The sequence below is a fragment of the Rhinopithecus bieti genome, unplaced genomic scaffold, assembly GCF_001698545.2.
Source record: "Rhinopithecus bieti isolate Rb0 unplaced genomic scaffold, ASM169854v2 scaffold_57691, whole genome shotgun sequence".
Lineage (NCBI taxonomy): Eukaryota > Metazoa > Chordata > Mammalia > Primates > Cercopithecidae > Rhinopithecus > Rhinopithecus bieti.
The window spans coordinates 1,027,421-1,054,052 of NW_016824383.1; the positions used below are offsets into that span (position 1 = coordinate 1,027,421).

Below are 26,632 nucleotides of genomic sequence, written 5' to 3' on the forward strand. Positions count from 1 at the left end.
CATCCACTTCAGACTCCCCCAGAGGCCTCAGGCAGCCTCTACATAGAAGAAGGGGGTCCTCTAGGTGTGGCTGAGCAGCTCTGACACTCATGCACCCCCAGCCTCAATCCCACACCCACTTCCATCCCCAAAGCCCAGGCGTGAGGCTTCCCCTCATTCTTCCTCATCCATCTGCTCATCCCTTGGGCTACCCTCTTAGGTACTCTTCAAGTCCAGCCTGGAGAAGCCCACCCTGGCTTTTGCCCTACTCTAAACCTCTGTGGTGATCTTAGACCTTGTTCTGATAAAATCAAACCAATGCTGGTGTAGAGGAGATGGAGTGAGGGTTGAAGAGGTGGCGATGATGTTGGGGCTAAAGGTCAACAAGGGATACAGCCTCATACTGGGGCAGAGACTAGGTGACCAGTCAGGAGGTTTGGGACCTCTGTCACTTAGCCATTCTATGACCTTGGGCAAACCAATTCACCAACAGGAGCTTAGGTTTCTCATCAGCAAAATGGGCAAAATAATTCCTGATATACACAGGGATCCTAGGAAAACATATGAAGAAAAATGTCTGTGAACAAGCTTTCCTGAAAGTAAAGCTCAACAGGCATGTGACATTGTTAAGCCAGGGGGTTTCAGCAGAGAACCATGAGGCAGAGACTTGAGTGACTGGTTGCAGAAAAAAAACTCAGACCCCTAGGTGTAGGGGCAGAGAAAATCCGTCTATGACTGGGATGAGAACCCAGGGGTACCTGCTTCCTGGGTCTGGCCTCTTCTGGGCCATCACTCATCTTGTCAAGGGGGTTGGACATTGAAGGGAAAGAGGAGGGGGTGCACAATTGTGTGAGGTGGGAAGGGCCTGCATTCCAGCTGTAAGGGAACACCTGAATGGCCATTGCCCTTAGCAGGGGAAGAAAGCTCAGAGCAGGTCGCACAAAACCCCCAAGGGGCTGAGTAGGCCAGGCTCAGCTGGGGACTGCTGGCTCCAGGCATGTCCTGGCAGGGCGGCAGAGCAGGTGGGGCCAGCTTCACCCAGGGTGGGCTCTCTGCCTGGGGTGCTTATGGCGGGCAGGGCACAGGCTAAAAGTTGAAGTAGCCCTGCCCAGCCTCCCAGCCCACATGTCTGGTTCCAACCTCTGGGGCAGCCAAAGCCCAGGGGCATTCCAGGGCCAAGGGGTGTGACCGCCTAGCTTGGGGAAACTGCCAAGGGTTGGGTGGGTGCGCCCAGCAGAGATCTAGGGCTGGCCAGCTGCTTGGGCCAAGTCTCCCACCCTTTATCCTGCCCTAACCCACCACCCCTTTGTGGATTTCAGTGCCTACAGACCACCGGGAGTAAAGACCTGCTCAAAGAACGCAGGTAGCTGCTGCCCACCCTCATTCCCAGATCTGGAGAGGAAATCCACATCCCTTCTCACCCCGTGCAACACACCTCCCACCCCCACCACAGCCACTATTTCCACCAGGTGGCTGTGAAGCTCCAGGCCTGGGCTTGGGAGGAGCTGGAGGCTGGAGACTGGGTGGGGACAGCTTCCGGGATAGTGGGATTCGGTTGGCTGGGGCCAGCTTGCCCTGGGGATTTGGCAGATGGAACCACCATCCTGAGCCCAGATTTGCTGAGCTGAGCAGGATTCAGGGAGGCGCCGGACTTGAGGATCATAGCAATAGAATTGCACCAACAGTTCTATTCTTGAAAGGCAAGAAAGCAACGGGACTCAAGCAGAAATCCAGTTCCCACCCTGCTGTTTTCTAGCTGCGTGACTTGGAGCAGGTCACTTAGCCTCTCTGATTTCCATAACAGGGACCATAATACCAGCAGAAGAATGAAAGAATTAATATAAGCATCTTATGAATGATAGGGCTCTGTTCAAGTGTCAGGTGTCCCCACAGCAGAGGGCTGGGGCCATCCCACTACCTTTTGTGATTTCAAAGCTATCCCCTTTGTTTATGTGAACCAATCTCATTCGTTCAGTGTCTGCCATGTTCTTACTTGCTGGCATCCTGGGAGTAATACAGAAATACAAGAAATAGACCCTGCCTTGAGGCCAGTCATCTCACTGGGGGAATGGGACTTCCTAATAACCCAAGAACTTCAGGCTGGAACTTCAGGCTGACTCATTCCCCTCACATACCACTCAGTGAGATCCACGCAATTACTTCCCCATTTCCCAGATAAAGAAACTGAGGCAGCAGAAGTATATAATTTGCCTAACACCAGCACTTCATGTTCCTAGTAAAACTAAGATTAGAACACGAGTCCTTTACTAGCCAGGCAGCCTTGCACCTAATTGGAGGCACTGTGGTCTAACAGAGGAGGCACAGGCTTGGGCATTAACTCATTTATGCAGGAGGTTGAGAATTTTTTTGTGAAAAATCAGACCTTGGCGATGACCTTGAGCAGTTGGCTATACATAACTCCCACAAGCTTAGCGTTCCAATAATGGAACACTAGGCATAAATGGGTTAAAACATCCTAGTTCTAATTCTGGCTCTGACACTGATTTGCCGTGTGGCCTGGGGCATGGTCTTCATTCTGTGCCTAATTTTCTCATCTGTAAAATGGACGTAAAATTTGTACCAGCCTTGCCGAGCTCTTTGGGTTAGAAGTGCCTGAGACAAGGAGGTATGAAAACACCTTGGAACATGGTGATGCCCTGGACACATGCCAGGGGAGAGCCCTGGGAGCCTGTAAGGACCCTTCTCAGAAAGTGTCTTCAATAGCGTAGATCTCTGCAAAACTGTGCAGAACACAAATTGGTTTCTGATATGGCCCCATCCCTGCGAAAACATCCATAAGGGTGTCTGCATCCTTCCTGGACTTCACAATTGCTAGCATTGGTTGAGCACTGACTAGGTATCAGGAGGCAATTTGTATGCGTTACCTCATTTGATCCTCATAGCAACTCATCCCCATTGTACAGATGAGGAAACCGAGCTCAAGGAGGGTAATTACCAAGTCCCACGGGTCATGGGTGGTGAAGCGAGGATGTCAACCCAGGCTATCTGAGAGCGGTGACCTCACCCTCAACCTCCTCAGTCAACTCCAGGCACAGTGTCGGCACCAGCTGAGAACAATTTGTTTGATCTCACTTGGGGAATCCAGGTTAAGCCTATTTTCAGAAGAGATTTAAAGCTTTCCAGATCCATTCCGGATCCAAATGATGTAGAACATGTTCTTCCTGCCCCCTCTGCCCAACGAAATTCTTTCTACTCTTCACAGCTCAGACAAGGCCCCTGTTCCTAGAAGCCTTCCCTGACCCCCAGCCCACAGGGATCCTGTGCCTTTCTGCCCATACCACTCATTTGCACTCTGTACTGAGCCCCTCCTTCCTCAGTCACCTGGCAAGCTTGGGTCTCAGCCCTCTCTGCTCATCCCTCTAGCCTGGCTCTGATTAAACCCCTAGACTAAGAGTCAACCTCCAAGGAGAAGGGTCCAAATCTCCCCACCCTTGGATTTTACTTTGCAGGGGGCAGCATGGTGAAGGGGAACAAATAGGAGCTTTGGCAACAAACGCAGCTGGGTTCAAATCCTGGCTCAGACACTGGCTGGCTGGGTGGCAATGGGCAAGCTACCTGCCCTCTCCATACTTGTTTCTTTATCTGTAAATTGGAGATGCTGATAAAAGTCTGTATCTTTCAGAGTTGTGTTGCTTGAGAAAGGATTAGAGGTGTGATGACTGACATGTGACAAGTGGCATTCAATAAATGGTAGCTATTATTGCAAAAGCTCACTAGCTTGCTGACCTCTTGGTAGGGAGAGAGGGGAGCACAGTCTCTCTCTGAGAGGATAGATGCTCTCATTTTACAGTCGAACAAACTGAAGTCCAGAGTGGGAAGTGCCACTTTTTCAGACAGGGTTGCTTGGACCTACCTGGGTTCTAGAACCTTCCACTGAAGGCAGAGGCTCAGGGGAAGTTCTCTGGAATAGTGGCCACATCTAAGAAGGTTTCAACCCCCCTGCGTTCTTCTTTAACCTCTTTCTTCCATTTCTGAGCTCCTCATCTCCTCTTCCCATCTTTCCCCTTTATTTTTATCTGTGTGTTTTTTTCTAGCTCCTTCCTACCAAAGGTTCATAGTTCACATCAAGCCTCTTCTAGCTGTTGAGTGTTTTGTTTTGTTTCTTGTGTGTGTCTGTGTGTGTGTATTGAATTTTTTTTTCCCTGCATGTTATTCTTGGAGACAGAACTGCCTTAGCTTAGATGATGGGAGGCAAACGGATGGAAGGCATGGGGGCAGGGGCATGACATCCCCTTTGGGACACTGCTGTCTACTGGCCCACCAGGGCATGGGAATCTTAGGGTCACCAGGGAAGCTCCCAGCATGCAGGGTGGGGACACTTCTTCCCAAAAAGACAATGAAACAGCAAGTGGCAGCCCTTACCTCCTGACTGCAACGTACCCCTCCCACTCCCTGCCGCTGAGGTTAGTCTCCTGCCTGGAAAAACAGCCTTGAGCTACCATGGTTACATCTGTTTCTCCAGAAATGGAACAAAGGTCACAAACCAAGGCACAGTGAGAAGTCACTGCTGGGCAAACCAGCCTTCAGGTCCAGGGTCACGGAGTGGGTTCCCTCCCCATCGTCAGACCCACTTTGCACTTCTGGTTCCTCATGGTCATGATGTGTGTTATCAGATTTCTCATGACCATCCTATCACATGATGAGAAATAGAAGTCCAGAGAAGTGGAGGGGCCTCCCAGAGTCACACAGCTATGGTTTCCTGATTCTGAATCTCAAGTAGACATTGTTCCCAAAGCACAGAAGATCCGCGCTTAGCGTAGGACAACCACATGCCATTTCTCAAAGTGCTCGGATGGTTATCACAGTGGGACGCTGATCGCCAACACGTGGTCTAACCGGTTCCAGCTCTTCTATTTTAAAAGGCAGAGTAAAGCTTAAGGAATGGTGGGAATTTTCCCTGAAAAGCATTTTAAAACATTTTCATCTCTAAAGGAATAAGCCGTTAGCAAGCAAGAAAACTTGGCTCTCGATAGAGAACTAATTTCCTGGGGTTTTACTGACTTTGGCTTTTTACTCAACAGTGGAAGGGTCGTTTCATTTACACACAGTCTTTTCAGATGAGAAGGCCCCTTTGAGGGTCAGGACCCTGTTACCTACAGGGTGGCTTTGTGAGAATTAGAAAAAGGTGTCACTTCCTCAATACGTTTACTTCCATCTATCAAAACATTGTTGTAATACACGCATTTTGTTAAACTGAGACATTTAACTGCCATCTGCCAGAAAATTATGATAAACATCAAAAATCTATAATGTCTGTGAAATAGTGTCCCTGGATTATTATCTACTACTGCATAACAACACAAAAATGTAGTGGCTTAAAATGAGAATAAACATTTATTGCCTCATAGTTTCTGTGGATCAGGAATTTGGGAGATACTCAGCTGAGCCGTCCTGGTTCAGTGTCTTTCATGAGGTTGCAATCAAGATGTCAGCCAGGGCTGCTGTCGTCAGGCCTGACTGGGACTGAAGGATCCACTCTCAAGGTGGCTCACCCATTCAGCTAGCGAGTTGGCATTGGCTGTTGGCAGAAGGCTTCAATCCTCTGCCTTGGGGACCTCTCCCTAGGGCTGCTTGAGCATCCTCACAACATGGCAGCTAAGGACAGCCCTTGCCATAGACCTTCCACCAACTTTGAGTCAGGACTGTGCTAAGTATTTAATGATATGATCTGCCCTCGAGCAGCTTACAATCTAGCAGAGACACCAATCATTACAGTTCAAGGTAGAGTCAAATAAATGACAAGAATCAGGAGACCAAAGGCTAGAGAGATGGAGCCTCTGAATTGAGGGATGGGGAAAGGGTTGTCTAAGTGAGACCTTGAAGTGTGGATGGGATGTGGACCCCCAGAAGTGTGAGATGCTGTATTCTGTAGTCAAGAGTTCAGCATGAACAAAGGTATGGCAGCTGAGAACAGGGTGTATGTTTGGGGATTGGAGAGTAGAGACTCCAAAGGTACATTTGGGACACATTGGAAGGGAGCATTGTGGCCACTCAGTCCAAACAGGTGAGCACCCACTCTCGGCTGTGCTCAGAAAGTGGGATGGGAAAGGCTCATTGAGCCACAGCTCTATCTTCTCCTCTCCCCTTCTCTTCTTACCCCCGGCAGAGCTTTGCCAAAACCACCACCAAAACTTACACAGAGTAGTGGAGGCTGTCTGGGGACCGAGCAAGGGAGAGGACCCCTCCCCAACCCTATGAGAAAGGCAGTAGCCTGGGGCTGGGGTGGTCTCCACATTCCAGCCCCTGAGGCTGGCCAAGCCTGCCTGGAGGGCTCCAGTCTGCCCTCCCTGCCCTTGACTGCTTGGCTGTCCCTGGAGGGCAGGGCCACCCAAAACCTTCCCTCCCTCCTCCACAAAGGCATCCCTAAGCACCTCTGAACCTGCAGTCTGGGTCACTCATTAGGCGTTAGCAGAGACTACTGGCCTTTCTTGGTTACTTTTGTGATCAGAGGCAGGAGCTGCAGTTGGCTGTGGTTGGGAGCATGACCTGAGGAGCCAGACGCAGGCTCAGGTCTCTGTGCCCTCACTCATCCTCTGTGCATCAACTCTTAGTGGCTTCATTTTCCTCATCTGTAAAATGGGAATGATGATAACAATAGGAGCTAAATGCTTTATTGTGAGTACTGAGTAAGCCTAAGGGCAGATGACAGTCCTGACTTCTCTTTGGGAAACCCGTTGTTTAGGGAGAGGATTTGACCTGAAGAGAGGCTTGGCCTGCCCTATCCTCCCAGTTCATTTCATGGGTCCTGAGTATCTGAAGCAAAGAGCTTGGGGCCAAGGAAGTGGGACAAGTATCTGATGGGTCCCCCTTGCTCACTGCACAGATGCTCACACCACACCTGACTCAAGCATCCAAAACTAAATGTAGCTCAGACTTGAGGCCTCCCCTCTGATCCAGGCCTCCAGGGGTTGCTTGCTGGCCCCCAGCCCAGCTGCCCAAAGGCAGCCTCCTTGGGGCATGGCAGCCCCAAAGGAGCCCGCCAGCCTGCAGCCACGCAGGTAGCCGTGGTTTCCTAAGTCCTCTGCATTCCCTTGGGTGCCCACCACTACAGTGGGGAGCCAGGGAAAGGAGGAAGTCACTAGGAGCTTCTCTCCTCTTCTGGATGTAGGAGGTGGCCTCAGAGCTCTCTCTGCAGCACAGCCCATTGAAGCCTCAGCCTGGGGACACCCTCCCTGGTCAGAGAGAAGGAGGGGTGTCCATCAGCTAATTCTATGCAGGCCCTCAAGGGATCTGGGTGGATATGGTGCAACTGAGCCCCCAGAGAAATGCAGAAGTGGAATGGTTTGTCAACAGACAAGAACCATGTTCAACAGGGCCACTCAGAACAGAATCTGGCCCTTCAGACCAAGGGCACCTTGGTGGAGCTGCCCACTTTGTGCCACTGTTCCCACAGCCTGGTACACTGTTCTCCACATCCTCCCATGCTTTATCCTTCTCCTTTTCTGGGTCTCTGCTCAAATGATACTTCCTCAAGGAAGCCTTCCCTGTTGACCCTGGGTAAAGCGCTCCCCTCCTCTCCTCCCTTACAGCTCTGTGGTAGATAGCTGGATGAGAGATAGAGAGAAGCGAGGAGATTGATTAGTGGCTTTAGGTTGTTTCCTGTCATTTGCTTTTCTTCAACTTTTTATTTTAAGATACTTATTTCAGCTACAGTTGTAAGAGATGACACAGAGACATCTCATGTACCCTTTATGCAGTTTTCTCCAGTGGTAACATCTTGCAAAACCATAGTACAATATCAATCAGGATATGAACAGTGATAGAATCAATACACAGAGCATTTCCATCACCACAAGTATCTCTCCTGTTGCCCTTTTATAGCCACACCCACTTCCCTCCCACCACCACCACCACCTCCTTAGTCCCTGGCAACCCTCATCTATTCTCCATTTCTGTAACTTTATTGTCTCAAGAATGTTATATAAATGGAATCATGCAATATCTAACCCATTGGGATTGGCTTTTTTCACTCAACGTAACTTCCTGGAGATTCATCAAGGCTGTTGCACATACTGAGAATTGATTCCTTTTTATTGCTGAATAGTATTCCATGGCATGGACATACCACAATGTTTAGCCATACACCTTTGAAGGATGTCTAGGTTATTTCCAGTTACTCACTATCATGCATAAAGTGGTCATGAACATTTGTGTGTGAGTTTTTTGTGGACATAAGATTTCATTTCTCTGGGGTAGATGCTCAAGAATTCAATGGCTGGGTCATATGGCAGTTGCATATTTAGTTTTTTAAGATCTGCCAAATCATTTTCTAGAATAGCTGTACCATTCTACCTTCCCACCAGCAATATATGAGTGATCCTTTTCTCCACATCCTCACCAGCATTTGGTGTTGTCAGTATTTTTTTATTTTAGCCACTATCCTATGTATGTAGTGATATCTTATGATAGTTTTAATTTGAATTTCCCTAATCACTCATGATATTGAATATCTTTTCAGATAAGACGGCTTATCTGCATCTGTATACTCTGTTTGGTGAATCTTGCTGTACATTTGTATCACAGTTGTCATATCCCTCTAAGCTCTGTTAGAGCAGAGGCCTTCTTGATTTGTTCTCTGTGCATCCCCAGAGTCCAGTACAGAGCCTGGCACAGGGAGACTATCCAATAATATTTAGAGAATGAATGCATGGACTGCCAGGGTCTCTGGCCCTTTTAAAGATGAGAAGGTAGGAAAGCAGTGAGGCCTTAGCTCTGGGAAGCCTCCTGAGCACCTGGCCTGTGGAATTGCTTAGGGAAGACCTGGGCTGCCCCATGGTAGAGGAGAAGGTGAGGGCAGGGGAGGGGCACCCAGCATCCTCCATGCCTGCCACCTCCCCAGTGCCTCCAGGTCACACTCACACTTTATGAGCCGGCACTTCTCACTCCTCCCCTCCCACTGCCTCTGCCTTCCCAGGGCAGAAACATCCAGAAGATAAATGCGTAAGGATCTCCAGAGCTCTTCCCACTGGGGCGTGGGGCTTTAGGATTTGTTTTCCTTTTTGTTTTCTCCCCACTTTATTTGTACCAAGATAAGGGCCAGGGCTTTGCTAGGATTTATCTAGATGGGCCATGTTGAAGCTTTGCTGTAAGTGGAAGAGCCCTGTCAAGCTTGTCCGACCCACCTTATTTTATTGTTGTTGTTGTTCTGTTTTGTTGTTTTGTTTTAGGCTTTTAGCAGCCTGAAGCCCTGGTTTTTAGTTTCTGTCTCTAGTGATAAGCGGAAAAGAGGGATGAGGAAGGGGCTTTACTGGCCCAGTCAGAAACAGAAACTAACAACCCATGAATGTATTCTCTCCTTGGATGCCCCTACCTTCCCTGGCAGATGCCGCATTTTGTCCCGGTTGACTATGTTCACCTAGGCTGTGAGCTGTGCTTCCTAAAGGAAGGGATGCCAGTTGTCCTCTGTCATGCCCTGCTTTCTGCTGGTGGCTGCCACTGGCCATACTTTACGTATAACATATATAATGATAAGGTGTCTCAGAAGATGCTTCTCACCACAGGGGTTGATATTTTAATGAGGCTAACAAAATATAGACATGAAAAATTAACTAACAATGTACTAGAATTTATATTTATATTGCATTATATTTATATTGAATATTGCATTTGTATTTGTATTGAATTTAAATATAGGTGAAATCTCTCTCAGATATACACATATAGGAAGTTAGTGTTTTTTTTTTAAAAAAAATCAAGATTTACAAATGGAAGGAAACTTCAACTACAATGAACGAGTAAGGTCAGGAAGCAAAACATACCACAGAGCCCCCATTCACTTGCTGAAAATGGGCCACGAAATTTGTTTTAAGCTTCCTAGTAGCCACTGCAAAGTGTAAGTCTGTTACAGAGTCAGAGGATTTGTGAGACAAATCAGAGCATCTTCTCAGCAGAAGCACTGAGGTCCTTGCCCCACAGAGGTGGGTCCTGTTCCTGTGGCCAAGGCAACAGCTGGGTTCATGTGGCTTTTCATCCGGCAGATGTATTCTGCAACTGCATGTTGGCAAAGTGGAAATCAGTAAAACCAAGCCTGAGAGAAGCCTTGCAGCCTTTAGTGAGTAGCTGACACCAGCTGCCCAGTGAGAAGCCTAACTCCAAGAGTCTTAGGGGTCCAGAGAAAAGCCCCAGCTTGTAAGCCAGGCTGTGAATTGCAGGTGAGATTTGGCAAAGCTGAGAGGTAGGAGGACTGGCCTCGCAGTGGAAAGGGAGCCCTTATGCCAAGAAGGTGGCTCAGAGTCCTAGAGCTGAGACCCCTCCTGGGGCCACGCTCACTAACCCAGTCTTCTCTGTGTGTCTCTGCAGGGCTCTGGCTGAGAACATGGCCAATGATATTGACGAGCTCATTGGCATTCCCTTCCCCAACCACAGCAGTGAGGTCCTGTGCAGCCTCAATGAGCAGCGGCACGATGGCCTGCTGTGTGACGTGCTCCTGGTGGTGCAGGAGCAGGAGTATCGGACCCACCGCTCTGTCCTGGCTGCCTGCAGCAAGTACTTCAAGAAGCTCTTCACAGCCGGCACCCTAGCCAGCCAGCCCTACGTCTACGAGATCGACTTTGTCCAGCCTGAGGCTCTGGCCGCTATCCTGGAGTTCGCCTACACCTCCACGCTCACCATCACCGCCGGCAACGTCAAGCACATCCTCAATGCAGCCAGGATGCTGGAGATCCAGTGCATTGTGAATGTGTGTCTGGAGATCATGGAGCCTGGGGGGGACGGAGGGGAGGAGGACGACAAGGAGGATGACGACGATGACGAAGATGATGATGAGGAGGAGGACGAAGAGGAGGAAGAGGAGGAAGAGGAGGATGACGATGATGACACGGAGGACTTTGCTGACCAAGAAAACTTGCCTGACCCCCAGGACATCAGCTGCCACCAAAGCCCTTCCAAGACGGACCATCTCACAGAGAAGGCCTATTCAGACACCCCCAGGGACTTCCCTGACTCCTTTCAGGCTGGCAGTCCTGGCCATCTAGGGGTGATCCGGGACTTTTCCATCGAATCTCTGCTGAGGGAGAACCTGTACCCCAAGGCCAACATCCCCGACAGGAGACCCTCCTTGTCTCCATTCGCCCCAGACTTCTTCCCACACCTCTGGCCAGGGGACTTCGGTGCCTTTGCCCAGCTGCCTGAGCAGCCCATGGACAGTGGGCCACTGGATCTGGTCATCAAGAATCGGAAGATCAAGGAGGAGGAGAAGGAGGAGCTGCCCCCACCCCCACCGCCACCCTTCCCTAATGACTTCTTCAAGGACATGTTCCCTGACCTGCCGGGGGGCCCTCTGGGACCCATCAAGGCAGAGAACGACTACGGTGCCTATCTCAACTTCCTGAGTGCCACCCACCTGGGAGGCCTCTTCCCACCCTGGCCCCTGGTGGAAGAGCGCAAGCTGAAGCCCAAGGCCTCTCAGCAGTGCCCCATCTGCCACAAAGTCATCATGGGGGCCGGGAAGCTGCCGCGGCACATGAGGACCCATACCGGGGAGAAGCCATACATGTGCACCATCTGCGAGGTCCGCTTCACCAGGTGCGCATGGCAGCCCTCGGGTGCGGGGGACGGGGCCAGAGGCCATGGGGACAGCAGAGTTGGGCAGGGAGGCTGGGGATGGAGACAGAGACCCAGATGGATCCCAGACACAGGCAGGCTTGCAGCTAGCAAGGGTGCTAGGCATCACCTGGTGCTGTGACTTTCAAACCCTTTTTAGGGGCTGCAGTATTTTCTCAGATACAATATTAGGTGGAAGCCCATGACACAGAGCAGGTAAGAGTGGGCTGTTCTGGTGGGGAAGGAAGTGGGGCGCCTCAAGCACCTTTGGTTGCTTGGCTTCCTCTTCTCCTTCCAGCCGTAAACTCGTGGAACTCAGTTTGAATGGACAGCACTCCCCGGATGGAGTACCGCCCCTTCGTTTGATTTGGAGAAGCAGCCACTCACCTTTATTAAGACTGCTCTGCGTGCCGGGGGCCGTCCTAGGCACCTTAAATACACTCTTGCCACAGCCAGGCCCTGGAAAGATGGGGAGACATGGTTGGCTTTGTTTACGACACATCTCCAGTGGCTAGCTGACCTATGCAGCTGGAAAATGGCAGAGCTGGGACTGGAATCCCAGTCTCTGTGTAACAGCAAAGTCTGTGACCAGTAGACTGCAGAAATGCCTGTAGGTTCTTTCAGTCATTTTTGGGTCAGACCTAAAGGCTGGGCCTCTTTTTATGTTCTCCTCTTTGCCTTTCCATTTGAGGAAGGGGGCAACTTTATGCTGTTATAAAATTTGAAATTTGAAATCAATACATTATAAACCTTTCATCTTTCATAGACTCTGTCCCATTCAGCAAACGTGTGTTATATGCCTACTCTGTACAGCAATTTTTGCAGTCAAAACTGATTGGCGGGTTGATGTGGGGTCAGATCTGCTCGCTGCCAGCTTTAGATAGGCCTCACTTTTGGAAAATACGGCCCGTTGGTGCTATCTGTGGTTCCTGGTGTGAGGCTGATCTTCTCAGCCATGTCCACAGGTGGGGAGGGCTCTGGTGGGTGGCCTGGCGTCAGGGTTTGGTCGTTTCGGTGTATCCTGTGTGTACAGAGCCTGGCGATGCCTGCCCTGGGACCATGACTTACTAGACTAGGTCCCTTCCCCACACTGCCACTGTCCCTCTCAAAGAACTCACCTTGAGAGCCCCGCACTTACGCCAGTGGCGCTGCTACCCCACTTCCTCTTGGAGATGTGTCTTTGGGAATTGCTGACAGCTCATTCTTTTGATTTTCCTCAGTGGGCCCAAAGCTTTGGCCTGAGGATGCAGTGCAAGGTTGTGAATGAGACTGGATATCAAATCAGGGACCATGGTTTTCCAGGAAAAAAAAAAAAAATGAGTCCTCTAAAGTCATGAGACCTATTCTCTTGGGCTGCTTGGGCTACTGTAAGTTGCCAGAGAAGAGTTTCAGAAATCCTTTCAGGTGACAGTGGCGTGGCTGAAATGGCTCTGCAGGCTCCTCAGGGCACTGTTTTGAAGGATGATACTATTTCCACGGTGGCCTTGGGGTCCTGCTCACAGCTGCTTCTGTGAGGGGAACCCCAGACAGCGTCTGTCCCAGATGCTTCCAGTGACAGTGGAGGGAGAATCTGCAGGAGCAAAGGGGCAGGGCCTCACAGACCCAAGATGTGTCCCCTTGCCCTTAGCAGTGAGCTAAGCCAGCCACCCGGCAATGCTGACGGCAGGATGCCCTGCTCCTGTTACTCCCCAGAGCAGAAGGACCTAAAGTTCCTGAGATTCTCCTCCTCTTGGATGTCCCTCAGTGACAGCCTTGTCACCCCAATGCCACCACGGGTGATGCTGCCCCCTACCTCCTCCTGAATTCACCTTAGCCCCACAGAACCAGGCAGAACACCTGAACAGGGCTTGGCAAAAGCACAGGAATGACCAAGGGAGATAAGCCAGAACACCATGTGAAAGCCAGATTCAAGTACAGCTCACCCATCTTCACAGGGGGCCTGACTTCAGCCCGAGAGTCCCAGCCCCTGCATATGACTTTAAGGATGCCAGGAAGCTCTTCACAGGCCAGATCAGGAAAGCTAGCCATGTTATCAGCCTGGAGTGCTCTGTCCTGCCAACACAGGCTCTACCTCCCTCACTGCCCATGCCTGTCCCCTTGGCAGATGGCTAATAGGAGCACCTCTCCCTTCAGGGGAGACCAAGGCTAGTGACTCCAATTCCAAAAGGATCTGTGTCTCAGGACATCGCATGGTGGCCCTGCTGGCACCCTGAACCCCCATCTCCCTTCCTTCCCCACTCCCTTTTCTCTGGGCCTTCCCCATGCACAGCCTTCCTTGAAGTCCACGCCAGGTCTGGACAGTCTGTGCACCCTGTTTTAAGGGAAGGTTTTAACCTTGCATAGTCACTGCAGACAGACTTCTCACCCTCTGAACCCTGGGACATTCTCTGGGAGTGGGGCCTCCTGGCTTGGGAAGCAGTGCTGTGTTGTATAGGAGGGTGACATTCCAGGTTCCTCTCTCCCAGCACATTCCTGATGGTCACTTGGGGTGGCCTCTCTGTCTGCAGTCCCCACTCCTGGCCAGATAGGCAGTGGGGCAGCTCTGGTCATCCAGCCATCTGGCCTTGGTTTACTCTTGCTCCAGAATGACGGCCATCTGGCCCCAGGCCTGTCTCCAGCTGAAGCCACTGCATTCCAGCCCCTTAGCACCCCTGCTGCTTGTTCCCACTGGGCTCTGACCCTCCCGAAAAAGATCAGACAAGTTCTTGGGTCCCTCTCTTCCCAGGAGGAGAGAAACCCTGAGCTGGCGGAAGGCGGGGTGGAGGAGATGGCTCCAGCCTGCCTCACTTCAGAGACTTTATTGCTCACTGTGGGCTGTGGCTGTCCTTGTGGGACACGCCCCACTCCCTCCCCCTCACATTCTTCAGAATCACTGGGCCTTTTCTTCTCACCTCATCTCTGGAACTGCCCGGCAAGGATTCTTTTCCGTGCTTGAAGAGCCCCAAGAGTGGTCTGTTCAGGTAGAGGTTTTCCTGTAACTCCCCCTGCGGCCAAGGCTCCCTGCACCCTTCCCACCGGGACCTGCTTTTTGGCTGAATTCCCTGATGCGATTCCTAACACCTGCCCCTTCCACCTGGAAGCTCTTCAGCAGCCACTTAAAGCGACGACGGCTGCCTCGTTGACGTAGAATTCCCAGACTCCCTTCCAGGGCCACACCACTTCCTGAGACTGGGCCCTGTCATGTCCCTCTTGTCCCCACAGCAAGGACCCAGACATGCTGCCCTCAAGTCCTCCTATCGGACATGATTTCTCCTTCTGGAACCTGAGTCTTTCCTTCATCACAGCTGAGCTTCTGCCCTGGCAAAGCCCCTTCTCCTCCCTCCTTGATACTGGGGAGAGCTCAGGGTCCTGTGACACCGCCCCTGCCGCCCCACCACGTGGTGCTGGAAAGGCCTGCTCTTGCCCTGCATGGTAGCCCTTCAGCCCAGGCTCTGAGTCAAAGCCTCCCAGATACCAACTCCCAGAATGTCCACGCCCCATGGGGATGTACTCCTAATGACCTCAGCAGCCACAACCAAGGTGGAGGACATGGGAACCAGCAGAGCCCCTCCACCCCTAAGACCCTGCCTGCTGCTGTCATTCTGTGGGTCTAGAGAGGAGGGACAGAGGCTGCACCGCAATGGTATTGTCTGTTCTTTGGTGTCAGGAACCTCACCTCTGAGGCAGCTCTAGATTTCAGCCAGTCCCACCAGGTGTCCCACCACTGATTTGTTGCAAATATGAAATCTCCCTAGGAAGGGCCTCAAAGACATCAACAAAACTATTTCTTCGGCCCCACACTGTCCCTTCCTATCTCTGGTCACCCCATAACCACTTGGGCTCTCTCTGCCTATGCACTCCCTCTGTTTAGTTCAAAGACACCGTTTTCCTCCTGGGAAAGGCTCGTGCCTGTGCTGGTCAGAGAAGCAGCTCCTCCTGTCCCTTTCAGGTCTGACTTGAGACATAGAAACAGCTCCAGGTCATAGGGCAGAGGCAGTCTGGACCAAGATTACCTCAGATCCTCTTCATCAGGGGTCCTTTCCCTTCTCTTCCCAGAAAGTCTGGAAGCCAGGAGCCAAAGGTTAGGATGGCAGGGTTCAGCCAGAGGTGATGCCTAGGACGGGCCTAGAAGAACAGGGAGCATGTGATCTCAGGAAGATAAAGCATTTGTTCTTCATGCATAGGGACACTGCTGTGCTTGGTGGGTATTTTCCCTGCCCGTGGACATCCCAGGTGGCCCCCCACATACCTTTTTGCCCCATCTGCAGCCATCACTGCCAACTGGGCCTGGCCCTGGGCCCTGTGAAAGCCTCTGCATCTTCCGCCTCTTAATTCCCACCACATGGGTCCTTGATTGCAGACCATAGAGACTCCTGCCTCCCCCAGCCCTTCTGTTAGGAGCTCCCAGAGAGCATGGCTGGCCGGTCTATCTCCTGGAGTCCCTGCATCCTCTCACAGCCTGGCTCCCAGAGGTGCCCCAGCCATGCCTGATGGGGACAGTAGTGGAGGCGAGAAACTGCAAAATGAGAATAGACTGGCCCAAAGACAGCAGAGGTCCCATGGAGGGCACACCGTCCTGGGCAGGGATGGACGACCTCTGCACCGCAGTCACTCTCTGACAAGGCATGCTTTCCGGTTCCCACTGAACCCCGAAGGCTGCACCTTTTAGTCTCCACCCGCCTCCTCCTGTGCCAGCCGAATGCTGACCACCCCTGTGCCCCCACAGCTGCCTGCTCTCCAGACGAGCCAGCAGCCTGGCTTTTGTTTTCCCTCTATTTGTAGTCCTCCCACTCCTGGCAGCTCTGGGGACCCTATTAAGATAATGTAATGGCATTAGCAGTGGTAGCAGGAAGAGTGTGTCTCAAACCATCGGGTTACAAGAAGTCCGGGTGGAGGCTGCTGGGAAAGCATTATCCTGATTGGGAGCCTTTCTGGAGGCCACAGACCTCAGGCCAAGGCCCCGCAGCCCTTTTCTTTGATTCTGGGAATGAACTCATGAGGACTCACACGACTTTCCCGACGATGAGCTCTCCAGGCTGGAAGCGGGCATGTAGACCAAGGCTTGGGTGCATATGTCCTTGGCTGTCCCTGATGCAAAGAGATGGAATGAGATGGCAGACAAGGGGACCAGGGCCAGAGGGGAGAATGTCGGATTTGTAGTCAGGGAATTCTGAAATTGGCCCCTCTTGTCAGTCACCAAACATGCAATGAGCCTCCCCTCTATCTACATTCATTGTGTGTTTTGCAGAGTACGAAAGAGCATCCCACAGGTTCTCATCAAAGCAGGTACCAGAACCCTCCATGCCACATGCAGGGAGGAGTGCTGGGAGGAGGAGAGCTGGAAGGAGGAGGGCTGGGAGGAAGGGGCACCCTGGCTCTGGGCTTGACCTTCTGGGAGGGCCCTAAGGATGGAGCATCAGTGTCCAAGCACAAGACATGCACACACAGGGAAGGAGCCAGCGTTTACCAGGCATCCACCCAGTAATGTGGTGGGCTGTGCACTGGGGAACCAGCAGTTCAGTTCGTACCTGCAGGTGTTCAAAGATGCAGGGATGCCCAGAGTGTGGGACAGTGTACCATGGAGGGCAGGCAGGAAGCTGGCAGAGGAGATGGCAGTGAGCTTGTAAAGACCCCAGAAAGCCATGCCGAGGGGTAAGTGAGCACACAGGCCATTGGACAAGGGGGCCTTGGGAAATTTTAAGTGAAACCACCAGACCTCCATTGCTACAGAGAAGTAACTAAGAGCTCAGCTCCTGAGATTCCAGCTAGAACATATTCCAGCTAAATTCATGCTGCTTCCACAGGTAGATTGAATATGTGAAGGGGCAAGGAAGCCAGCCAGCCAGACAGACTCCAGAAAGAGATTTGGGAGAAGCCCATTACCCAGAGGCAAACACTCATGGAGCACTAGAGGCCCCAAGGATGCAGCCCAACCCCCATTTTAGAGATCAGGAAACTGAGGCCCAGACCAGGGAAGGGAATTGGTCCAGTTCTTGGAGCGTACCCGGCACCACCTGCAGCTCCAATGCACATGTCTTAGTATCCACAGGAAAGGTCAGTGTAAAGAAGGAGGCTGTGTGGCCCTAGGATACCATTCCCTCTTTGGTCCTTGCTTTCCTTATCTTGGAAGTAATTAGATCAGTGTTTTCAAGGTCCTGAGACATGTACTGCTAATAGTGTAGCTTACTGGGCCCACTGACTCAGACCATGAATCAGAATGTGGTAAAATGTGCCTGGTAAACTAGATGATCCTCTGGAGTTTTTTCCAGAACTGGCTTATCATGAGCTTTGCCTACTCTTCCCACCCCTTGCCCCCATTCCCACAAATGTCTCCATTAGGGAAAGCTCCTGCCCAGGGCTGAGTTCCTCCCATTGGCATACTCTAGTCTTCTGGCCACAGCGGCAGAAAGCTGGCTAGCTACTGGTACCCTCTCTTGATTGTTCTGGTCTACCCTTTCTGCAGCAGTCCTTGTAGGCCTCAGGTTGGGAGTCCCAGGTGTGAAAATCCATCCTTCCTCATCCCCAGAATAGCTTACAAACAAACCACAGCCAGGTAGCCCCTCAGGTTCCTTTGCCCTTCACCAGCTGGATACCTTGGGGAAGCTCTTAACTTCTTTGAGCCTCCTTTCTGCCTGTGTCCAAGTGAGGAAAGTACACCAAATGTGTTGAATCTAGCTCACACAAACCCAGATTCCCTCCATCTGCCCTGGACAATGGGAAGTGATGTCTGGTCCTAGGTTTAGCTCTGCACAGAGAGGTTAAATAACTTGCCTAAAGCCACCCAGCAAGTTGGTGGTGGGTCTGGAGCTACAACAGGGACTCCCAGACTCCTGGAGGGGCCCTATCTCTACACCATACCTTGCCTCTGAATAATGAATTCCCAGGGTCAATGAAGTCATGTATTTACCTGCCCAGAGCAGGTGTTCAATAAAAGGATATTGTAGGCACCTTCTCAGCACTTCTTACATACTCGGACCAATTGCCACAAAATGGGACTTATGTTAGATGCGCTAATGAGAAGTTTGGAAGACATTTGAAGATTTACCACTTACGTTGTCCATTGTTTGAGAGTGACCTAAGGGTTTGTACTACTAATTATGTGTAATAGTGACTTAAAAAAAAACCTACCTGGCCAGGCGCGGTGGCTCACGTCTGTAATCCCAGCACTTTGGGAGGCTGAGGCGGGCGGATCACGAGGTCAGGAGATCAAGACCATCCTGGCTAACACAGTGAAACCCTGTCTCTATTAAAATACAAAAAAAAAAAAATTAGCCAGGCGTGGTGGTGGGTGCCTATAGTCCCAGCTACTCGGGGGGCTGAGGAAGGAGAATGGCATGAACCTGGGATGCAGAGCTTGCAATGAGCTAAGGTCACGCTACTGCACTCAAGCCAGCCTGGGCGACAGAACGAGACTCCGTCTCAAAAAAAAAAAAAAAAAAAAAAAAACCTACCTCAGCCTGGCACAGTGGCTCACACCTGTAATCCCAGCACTTTGGGAGGCCGAGGTGGTCAGATGACAAGGTCAGGAGTTTGAGACCAGCCTGACCAAGATGATGAAGCCCCGTTTCTACTTTAAAAAATACAAAACTTAGCCGGGCATGGTGATGCGTGCCTATAATCCCAGTTACTCAAGAGGCTGAGGCAGGAGAATCATTTGAACCTGAGAAGCAGAGGTTGTGGTGAGCCGAGATCGTGCCACTGCACTCCAGCCTGGGTGACAGAGCGAGACTCTGTCTCAAAAAAATAAAAATAAAAATAAAAAAACCTACCTCCTAGGTTGTGGTGAGGAGTAATAAGATGATGCATTTACAGCCTGCTTAGCTGATTCTGAGCTGAGCCCTCTGCTAGGCCTGGTGAGGGAGCCCAGCCAACCACCTAGCATCAGTGTTTCTATCAGAGCCTGGGTGAATTTGTGGAAGCCCAAGACATACCCCTCAGGACTGGGAAGTTACATCACTCCAGGGGTACAGGCATCTGACACTTCCATTTTCACAGTCACAGTGCTGTGGTGAGAAAAGAGGCCTTGACTCCCAGGCCTGCCATGACTCTCTGGGTGAGCTTGGCAAGTTCCCCAGCTGGGCCTGTTTGCCCACCTACATAGTGGAGGCTTTGCCTGGACCAGTGGTTCTCAGTATGGGGTCCACGGACCACGACCACCACCAGCATGTGGCAACTGGTTAGAAAAGCAAATCCTTTGTCCCTCTCCCCCATCCCAGACCTACTGATCAGAATCTCTAGGAGTAGGGGCCCAGCACTGTTTATTAAGTCCTGATTATGGTTCGAATGCATCCTTAAGTTTGATACCCACTGGCCTAAATGGTCTCTAAGGTCCCTTCCTCCTCAAAAATCCAATCATCTAGGTGAAATCTGGGTTACAGAGACCACAGCATGCTGGTAGGGGGTGGGATATCACAGCAGAGTACCATGTAGCCTAGGGGTGGCTGGTGGATTTGAGAAGAGGCAGGAGCAGTGGGATGTGGAAGGGAGGAGGGTGACCTCACTTCCCTTCCCCCTGCTGCCAGGGGCTCTCCAGCCTTCCTGTGAGCACAGGTGGGAGGACGGTCTGTCCTCTCTGACCTTCCTCCCACAGTGCCTGCCAGTGTTCATGGGAATGTCCTTTTCTCTCCTGCTCTGCCCCTGGAGAACCATTTTGAAAATGAGAACTGGTGAGACCCCTAGTGGCCAGGGGACACCAGGAGCCTAGGACCTGCACCTGCTGTCGTGGGATTATGTGAAACAGGGTTTAAATCTGGCCATCTTAGGGAGGACAGCTGGACTCCACATCTGCTCTAACCTCAAAGCAGAGTCTGAAATTATAGGCAGATGCTCCACACAAGCCACATCTTCAGGGAGGAGGTAGGAGACTAGACACAGAGATTCCTGGCCCGTATGGCCCCATTGGGGAAGGCTGCGAATTATCCCAAGAGGAATTCTTGCAGCCCAGCTGCCTGTACCTCAGCCAGCTTAAGCTGGTTTACCCAATGCTCAGTCTTTATGAAAACAACCCCCTGATGTCAGTTTTCCTGTCAAGGCCACCAGGAGGTATGTGGAATCTAGCTCACACAGGACCCAGGTTCTTTCCTTCAGCCCTGGACAATGAGAATTGATGTCTGGCACCAGGTTCAGCTCTGGGCAGTGAGGTTAAGTAACTTGCCTGAGGTCGCCAGCAAGTTGGTGGTGGGTCTGCAGCTGGCACAGAGGCTCCCAGACCCCCAATAGTCGCAGGCGCCCCACCCTACACCATACCTTACCTGTGAATAATACCACTTAAACCCCGAAAAGTTTTGCCCTAGATTAGGCTGCATTCTTCTCACACCTGGCTCTTTTGTATACCCTGAAATTGTCTACAGACAAAGAGGAGAGCCCAAGGCTTAGGATAAGAAACCACTATGCAGGAGGTTTGAACAAGGTGTGCCCAAGCTTCTATAGCCTCCCAGATTAGTGCCAAACACAGACAGATCTCAACAGCCCCAGGGCTGGGATGGGACCAGGGACTTTGGGCCAAAGCATATAGATGAACTGGAGGGAAAGCATAAAGTTGCCTGGAGAGAGTGGGTGTGAGATTAAAGTACAATCCAGTATCAGCAGAAGTCGCTGCACTATCCGAGGACTAAGGTCAGAACCCTGACTTCTGGCAAAGTGTCTTCCCAGTATGTGAGATAAACCCCTAATAGAGTGGGAGTTTCATGACTCTGAGCTCGGATATAAAAGGAGTTTAGGGGAGTGGGACTTTCCAGACACTGCTTTTTCCACATCCCTTTAATCCAGGTGAGTAACCATACCTGTCTAAGGTGGGGCGGCAGTTGAGGGTAGATCTAGCATGGGACCTATTTCTGGGGTTTGACTCCATGGCAGTAGGGAGCCTCGGCTGGTTCTGGAGGAAAGGGGAGCAGAAGGTTAGGAATGGCTCCTGGTGTTCCCTGCGGAACTGACCCCCAGTCTCTGCACTGCAGGCAGGACAAGCTGAAAATCCACATGCGGAAGCACACGGGGGAGCGGCCCTACCTGTGCATCCACTGCAACGCCAAGTTTGTGCACAACTACGACCTCAAGAACCACATGCGCATCCACACGGGAGTGCGGCCCTACCAGTGCGAGTTCTGCTACAAGAGCTTCACGCGCTCCGACCACCTGCACCGCCACATCAAGCGCCAGAGCTGCCGCATGGCGCGGCCCCGACGCGGCCGCAAGCCCGCTGCGTGGAGGGCCGCCAGCCTGCTCTTCGGGCCGGGTGGCCCGGCCCCCGACAAGGCGGCCTTCGTGATGCCTCCGGCTCTGGGCGAAGTGGGCGGCCACCTGGGTGGCACAACCGTGTGCCTCCCGGGCCCCAGCCCCGCCAAGCACTTCCTGGCAGCGCCCAAGGGCGCCCTGAGCCTGCAGGAGCTGGAGCGGCAGTTCGAGGAGACGCAGATGAAGCTGTTCGGGCGCGCGCAGCTGGAGGCTGAGAGGAACGCGGGGGGCCTCCTGGCCTTCGCGCTGGCCGAGAACGTGGCAGCGGCGCGGCCCTACTTCCCGCTGCCCGACCCGTGGGCCGCGGGCCTGGCCGGCCTCCCTGGGCTCGCCGGCCTCAACCACGTGGCCTCCATGTCCGAAGCCAACAACTAGGCTGGTCACTGTCGACTCCAGCCCACCAGCCCTCCAGTCCTTCTCCCTCCAGGCCCGCTCTTCCCCACCCCATGGATCTGAACTTTTCATTTTAAAAACACAAAGGAAAAATGGAAAAATAATAATAATACTATCAGTGATGGCATTTTCCCAGGCTCCTAAAGCAGCTGCCTCCTTTTGCTGTTCTGAGACCGGCATCTCTTCCCAAAAGACCAGGAGCGGGGGCCTCCCTCCCTGGCTGTCTCTCTGGCACTCATGTAGAAATCTGCACGGGCCCAAGCCACACAGAACTGGATGCCCAGGGGCACTTAGGAGCTGGGTGAGTTATGAGGGGTCAGGGGGTGGTTGGCCTGGTGCCCAGCCAGATGGAGCAGGAGGAGGTAGGGGCTGGGCATGCACCTTGGTTAAGCCCCACCCCCTGTGGCAGAGTCTCTGCCAACACTCCTCTGAGGGCTCATTTTCCGGTCTCCAGTGGCCCCGGGGTCTTTTTGAGAACTACCCACCTGCCACATAGAAAGAAATGCTCTGTTGGCAGGGAGGCCTCCTGGAACCAGTCAGGAACCAGGCTCTGGGAGGCCAGGGCCATTTTTTCCCTTACCTGTCCTGTGACCTTGACAGGGCAGCCCTCTGTAGCTCAGTGTCACCCGGCTATAGAAGGGGCTGGTAACTTAGGTTTCCTCCCTCCACCTCTAAACACATACACACCTATCCCCCCAGAGAATCCCAGAGAAGGTAGGAGCTTTGTACTCCCCAAGTCCGTGGGGAAACAGTTTATTTTTCTGGACTTAGTTTTATTACATCCAGCTCTATATTAGCATAGGTGAGAAATATGGCCAGACTAGACAGAGATCGGGGGTCAGGGGAGCTTCCGAACTTCACCAAAGCCCACAGGCAGGTCTGCGAACTCTGAATGCTACCTTACCCTCCCTGCAGGCCGCTGTTCATGTCTGGACCCCTGGTGGCACTATTTAGTATTTACCCCATCTCCAATGCCCCTTCCAAGGCTGTGCAGTGTCTTGGGGCTCTCAGGGCCAACATCGAAGAGACGGGGGGCCAACTCTTAACACCTGGCAACTGTTTCCCCTCACCCTGATTCCTGAAAACAGACAAAATACATCCCTGGTTTTCTAGGGTTTATCTGTTTGCTTTTTGAGTTGTGGGTTCCTCAGGGCCTTGGCATTGCTAGCGATGGTCCCATTTGCTGTGTGAGAACCCCCTCAACCCCTTCCTCCTCCCTCTGGGGATGAAGTGGGAGTATTTGGCTCCCCTTTTTTGACAAAAGGGCTCAGTGCAGAGAAGTGGAGGCCTCTGAGGTTTGAAGGGCTCTGTGAGTTACAGCTGTCACATGTTCTCCTGGTTCTTGAGTTTTCAGCAGGTCCTGAAAAGGAAGGTTCTGCTGGCCCCGTGCCTTCCTGAGCTTCTCTCCCCTTCCCTCCCTTCTCTTTTCTTGCCGAGTTTGCTTTGGTTTCTTAGCAACCCAGAGAGGAGGAGGGTTCATCCCCAGGGAGAGCCCAGGGCTAGAGTCCCCAATCTCTGTGCTGTGGGCACAAAGAGACTTCAGCTCTTCCTGTCGCCTTGGCTTTTTCCTGAGCAAACACACAACAAACAAAAAGGCCAGAGAAGAGCACAGACTCTGTCCCTCTCACAGCTCTCCAGAAGACATCCCCTGATTCTCCGCACCACCGGATGCCACTCCAGTCCGCAGGACTGCTACACACACCCTCTGTTCTCAGAAGTCATCTGCCTGGGCAGCCACCTCTCAGATTCCTGTCTTCATTTCAGACACTTGCCCCAGAAGCATGCCCATGTCTACCAGCCAATGTGCCCGTGTTGCCCCCATCAGCCAAGAATTGGGGCCAAACCAGACTTTAAAAGAGAGAGAGAAAAAAAAAAGGAAACATGAATAAATTGGAATCCAGTGGTGTTGGGGCTTTTGTTTTTATTTTGTAAAGGTGATGACTTCTTATAAACTCAATTTTTCAGATGACTGGTTAATTCTTTCTGTTTTTTCTTGGCTGCAGTTTGGAGTTGTATATTGTAAAATAGCCAAAGATGTTGAGTACTGTATGACCAAGAACTTGAAGCGAATGGGTTGTCGGGGGAGGGTGGTTGTGTTTTGTTTTGCTTCAATTTTTTTTTTTTTTTTTTTTTTTTTTTTTTTTTTTGATGTTTCGATTTCCCTGTCTGTCTGTGGGAGAACTTTAGAATTTTTTCTATTTATAACTCTTTTTTTATGTGATTGCTCTATGTAAAATGACACTCAGCAAAGTTTGCCTTAGTGATTCAAGGGACAATCTTCCATAACTTCGGTCGCACACCACATCCTGCCGAGAAAAACTCTCAGCTAATTTTCTGGCCTATTTATTAAACAGTATTAATTGACTTGATTAAATTATATTAAGAGTCGCACTTCTGTGAGATGTGACTTCTGAAAGTTCACAGGACAGCAACAAGCCAGTCTTAAGGTTTTTGACTGTTGGGTGTCATAAACTTAAAATAATGTCAAAGACACCTTTACAAAGAAAAACAAAACCTTTGACCCTTATTTAATATTTTAAAGGACAGTGTTTTCAGTAAAAGTGAGCTATGCTTGCTTAATTGCCTGGTAAGATTGAATCCCCCTTCCAATTGCCGTTTCAGTTATCCAGGGGTGTTGCATAGTTGGGAGGGCAGAACTCAATTCTCAGTAGTCTGTTACATTCCAGCTTTGTAAGGCATGGTTGGATCTTAAGCTTTGCGGCGTCGGTGGGCTTGAGTGTGAGGTGTGCGTGTATGTGCGTGTGTTCACACACGTGTGCAGCTACACCCCAGGGTGTGTGAGCAAGGGAAGTCCTACCAGTTCCCCAGCCTGACATCCGGAGTGGGCTCCGGCTGGCCCTACGGCTCTCCAGGTCTTCTTCCTCTCACTTCCCGGCGCTGGCGTTGGGCTTCTTCTCCTTTCTTCACCTGAGCCTCTTTCCCAAAGAACATTAGATCCTAAAAGAACCTAAGGTAAAGGAATATACTTCTGTCATTGAATGGAGTCAGCTCTACTTACAACCCACAGCCCAGACTCTTGGTAACATTGTTCTTCCAATTGTATCTCTGGATAACCAAGGGTCAACCCAGAGCCTCTTTTCTATTTTTGATTCCTTTCTTGCCATAGTAGGGCAACCTCTATGCAGCGTTTCTTGGTACAGAGAAAAGAACAGATCTGAGTTTCCAATCTGGACTCCTCCAAGCTGTGTGTCTTCAGTCTAATCACCCCTCCACTCTGGTCCTCACTTCCCTCACCTCTAGTAATAAAGGAAATGGAGTAATCAGAGCTTCTCGAAGTTCTCCACCTAAACAGCCCTCAGCAGAGGGGGACCAGCTAGTTGGCAAATTGGGGGCAGAGCACTAAAGAAATAGCCCAAAGTAACCTATCTGTAGTGTAAACCTCTGAAGTCTCCTGTTTTGGCTTTGAAATTCATGTTTCTGCATTCTATTACATAACATATATGCATTTGTCTTAATATAAAAACATCGTTTTGATCAACTTGCCAGTTAAGTGACTTGCCTTTTCCCCAGAATCTTCTAGTGAAGTTGAAGTGTTTCTTGGCCACCCTACAGCTTTGGGAGGTCCCCAGCCCATGGCTGAGGGCTCAGGAGTAAGCATAGCCCAGTGCAAGAAATGCAAGGCCAGCTGCTCGTCAAGATTCTGCTCAGCTTGGCCATTCTAGGATCATGTGGTCCTCATTCTGGGGGTCAGTGTCCACTGAGTGACATAGGTGGACACTGGAGAAGATGGAGAAGGGGTAGGGAACTGGGCCCAGTGGGCCCTGACCCTTGGGTGCTCCTGATCTCCTGTGAGTAAAATCTCCTTCTAGCCCTGGCCAGGTGGGAATTCCATGGAGCCTGGCCATGTGTGACCTGCCCCCTGGGGCTCCAAGGTGCTAAGGGAGCTCCTGATAGCAAAGGAGCCTTCAGTGGAGAGAAGAGGAATGAAGGAAGCAGAATGAGGCCTCCGAGGACAGGCCAAAGAAACATGTGCAGCTTACCTGGAGAAGTACCCTTACCCTTAAGGGACACATTCAAACAGGCCTTGGGACTTCTACAGGTGTGTTGGAGAGGGGAAGCTTTCTCCAAAAATTTGGGCAACCCGAGTCAATAGGAGAGAGATTCCAGGAGGCAACTGGGTGCCCAAAAAAAAGGAGAGAACTCCCTAACATCTGGAGTTGTCCTAAAGAGGAACGAGGTCCCTGGTGAAGGAGTGAGCTCTCAGTCAGCACAAGAGTTCAACACTGCCTCTCAAGAATGCTGGAGACCGGGTGCAGTGGCTCAGCCCTGTAATCCCAGCACTTTGGGAGGTTGAGGAGGAAGGATTGGATTGCTTGAGGCTGGGAGTTTGAGGTTACAGTGAGCTGTGATCACACCACTGTACTCTAGTTGGGGTGACAGAGCCATATACCCTGTATCAAAAAATTAAAAAAGGATACTGGAGAGGAGAGTCTCCAGGGTTCCCTCCATCTGATTTGTGAAAAGGTGA

The 26,632-nt window shown here is 51.3% G+C and overlaps 1 protein-coding gene across 5 annotated transcripts in view; it reads left to right on the forward strand.

Moving 5' to 3' along the window:
* Window positions 1-24,723, forward strand: part of ZBTB7C (zinc finger and BTB domain containing 7C) — a 376,979-nt gene extending 352,256 nt beyond the window's left edge. For all 5 annotated transcript variants that reach the window (XM_017862295.1, XM_017862297.1, XM_017862296.1 and 2 more), the window contains 2 exons: window positions 10,300-11,523; window positions 21,474-24,723. In XM_017862295.1, coding sequence (XP_017717784.1) covers window positions 10,300-11,523; window positions 21,474-22,125 — 1,876 coding nt within the window. In that variant the 3' untranslated portion in view covers window positions 22,126-24,723. The remainder of the gene's footprint in view (window positions 1-10,299; window positions 11,524-21,473) is intronic.
* The last annotated feature ends 1,909 nt before the right edge of the window (window positions 24,724-26,632 follow it).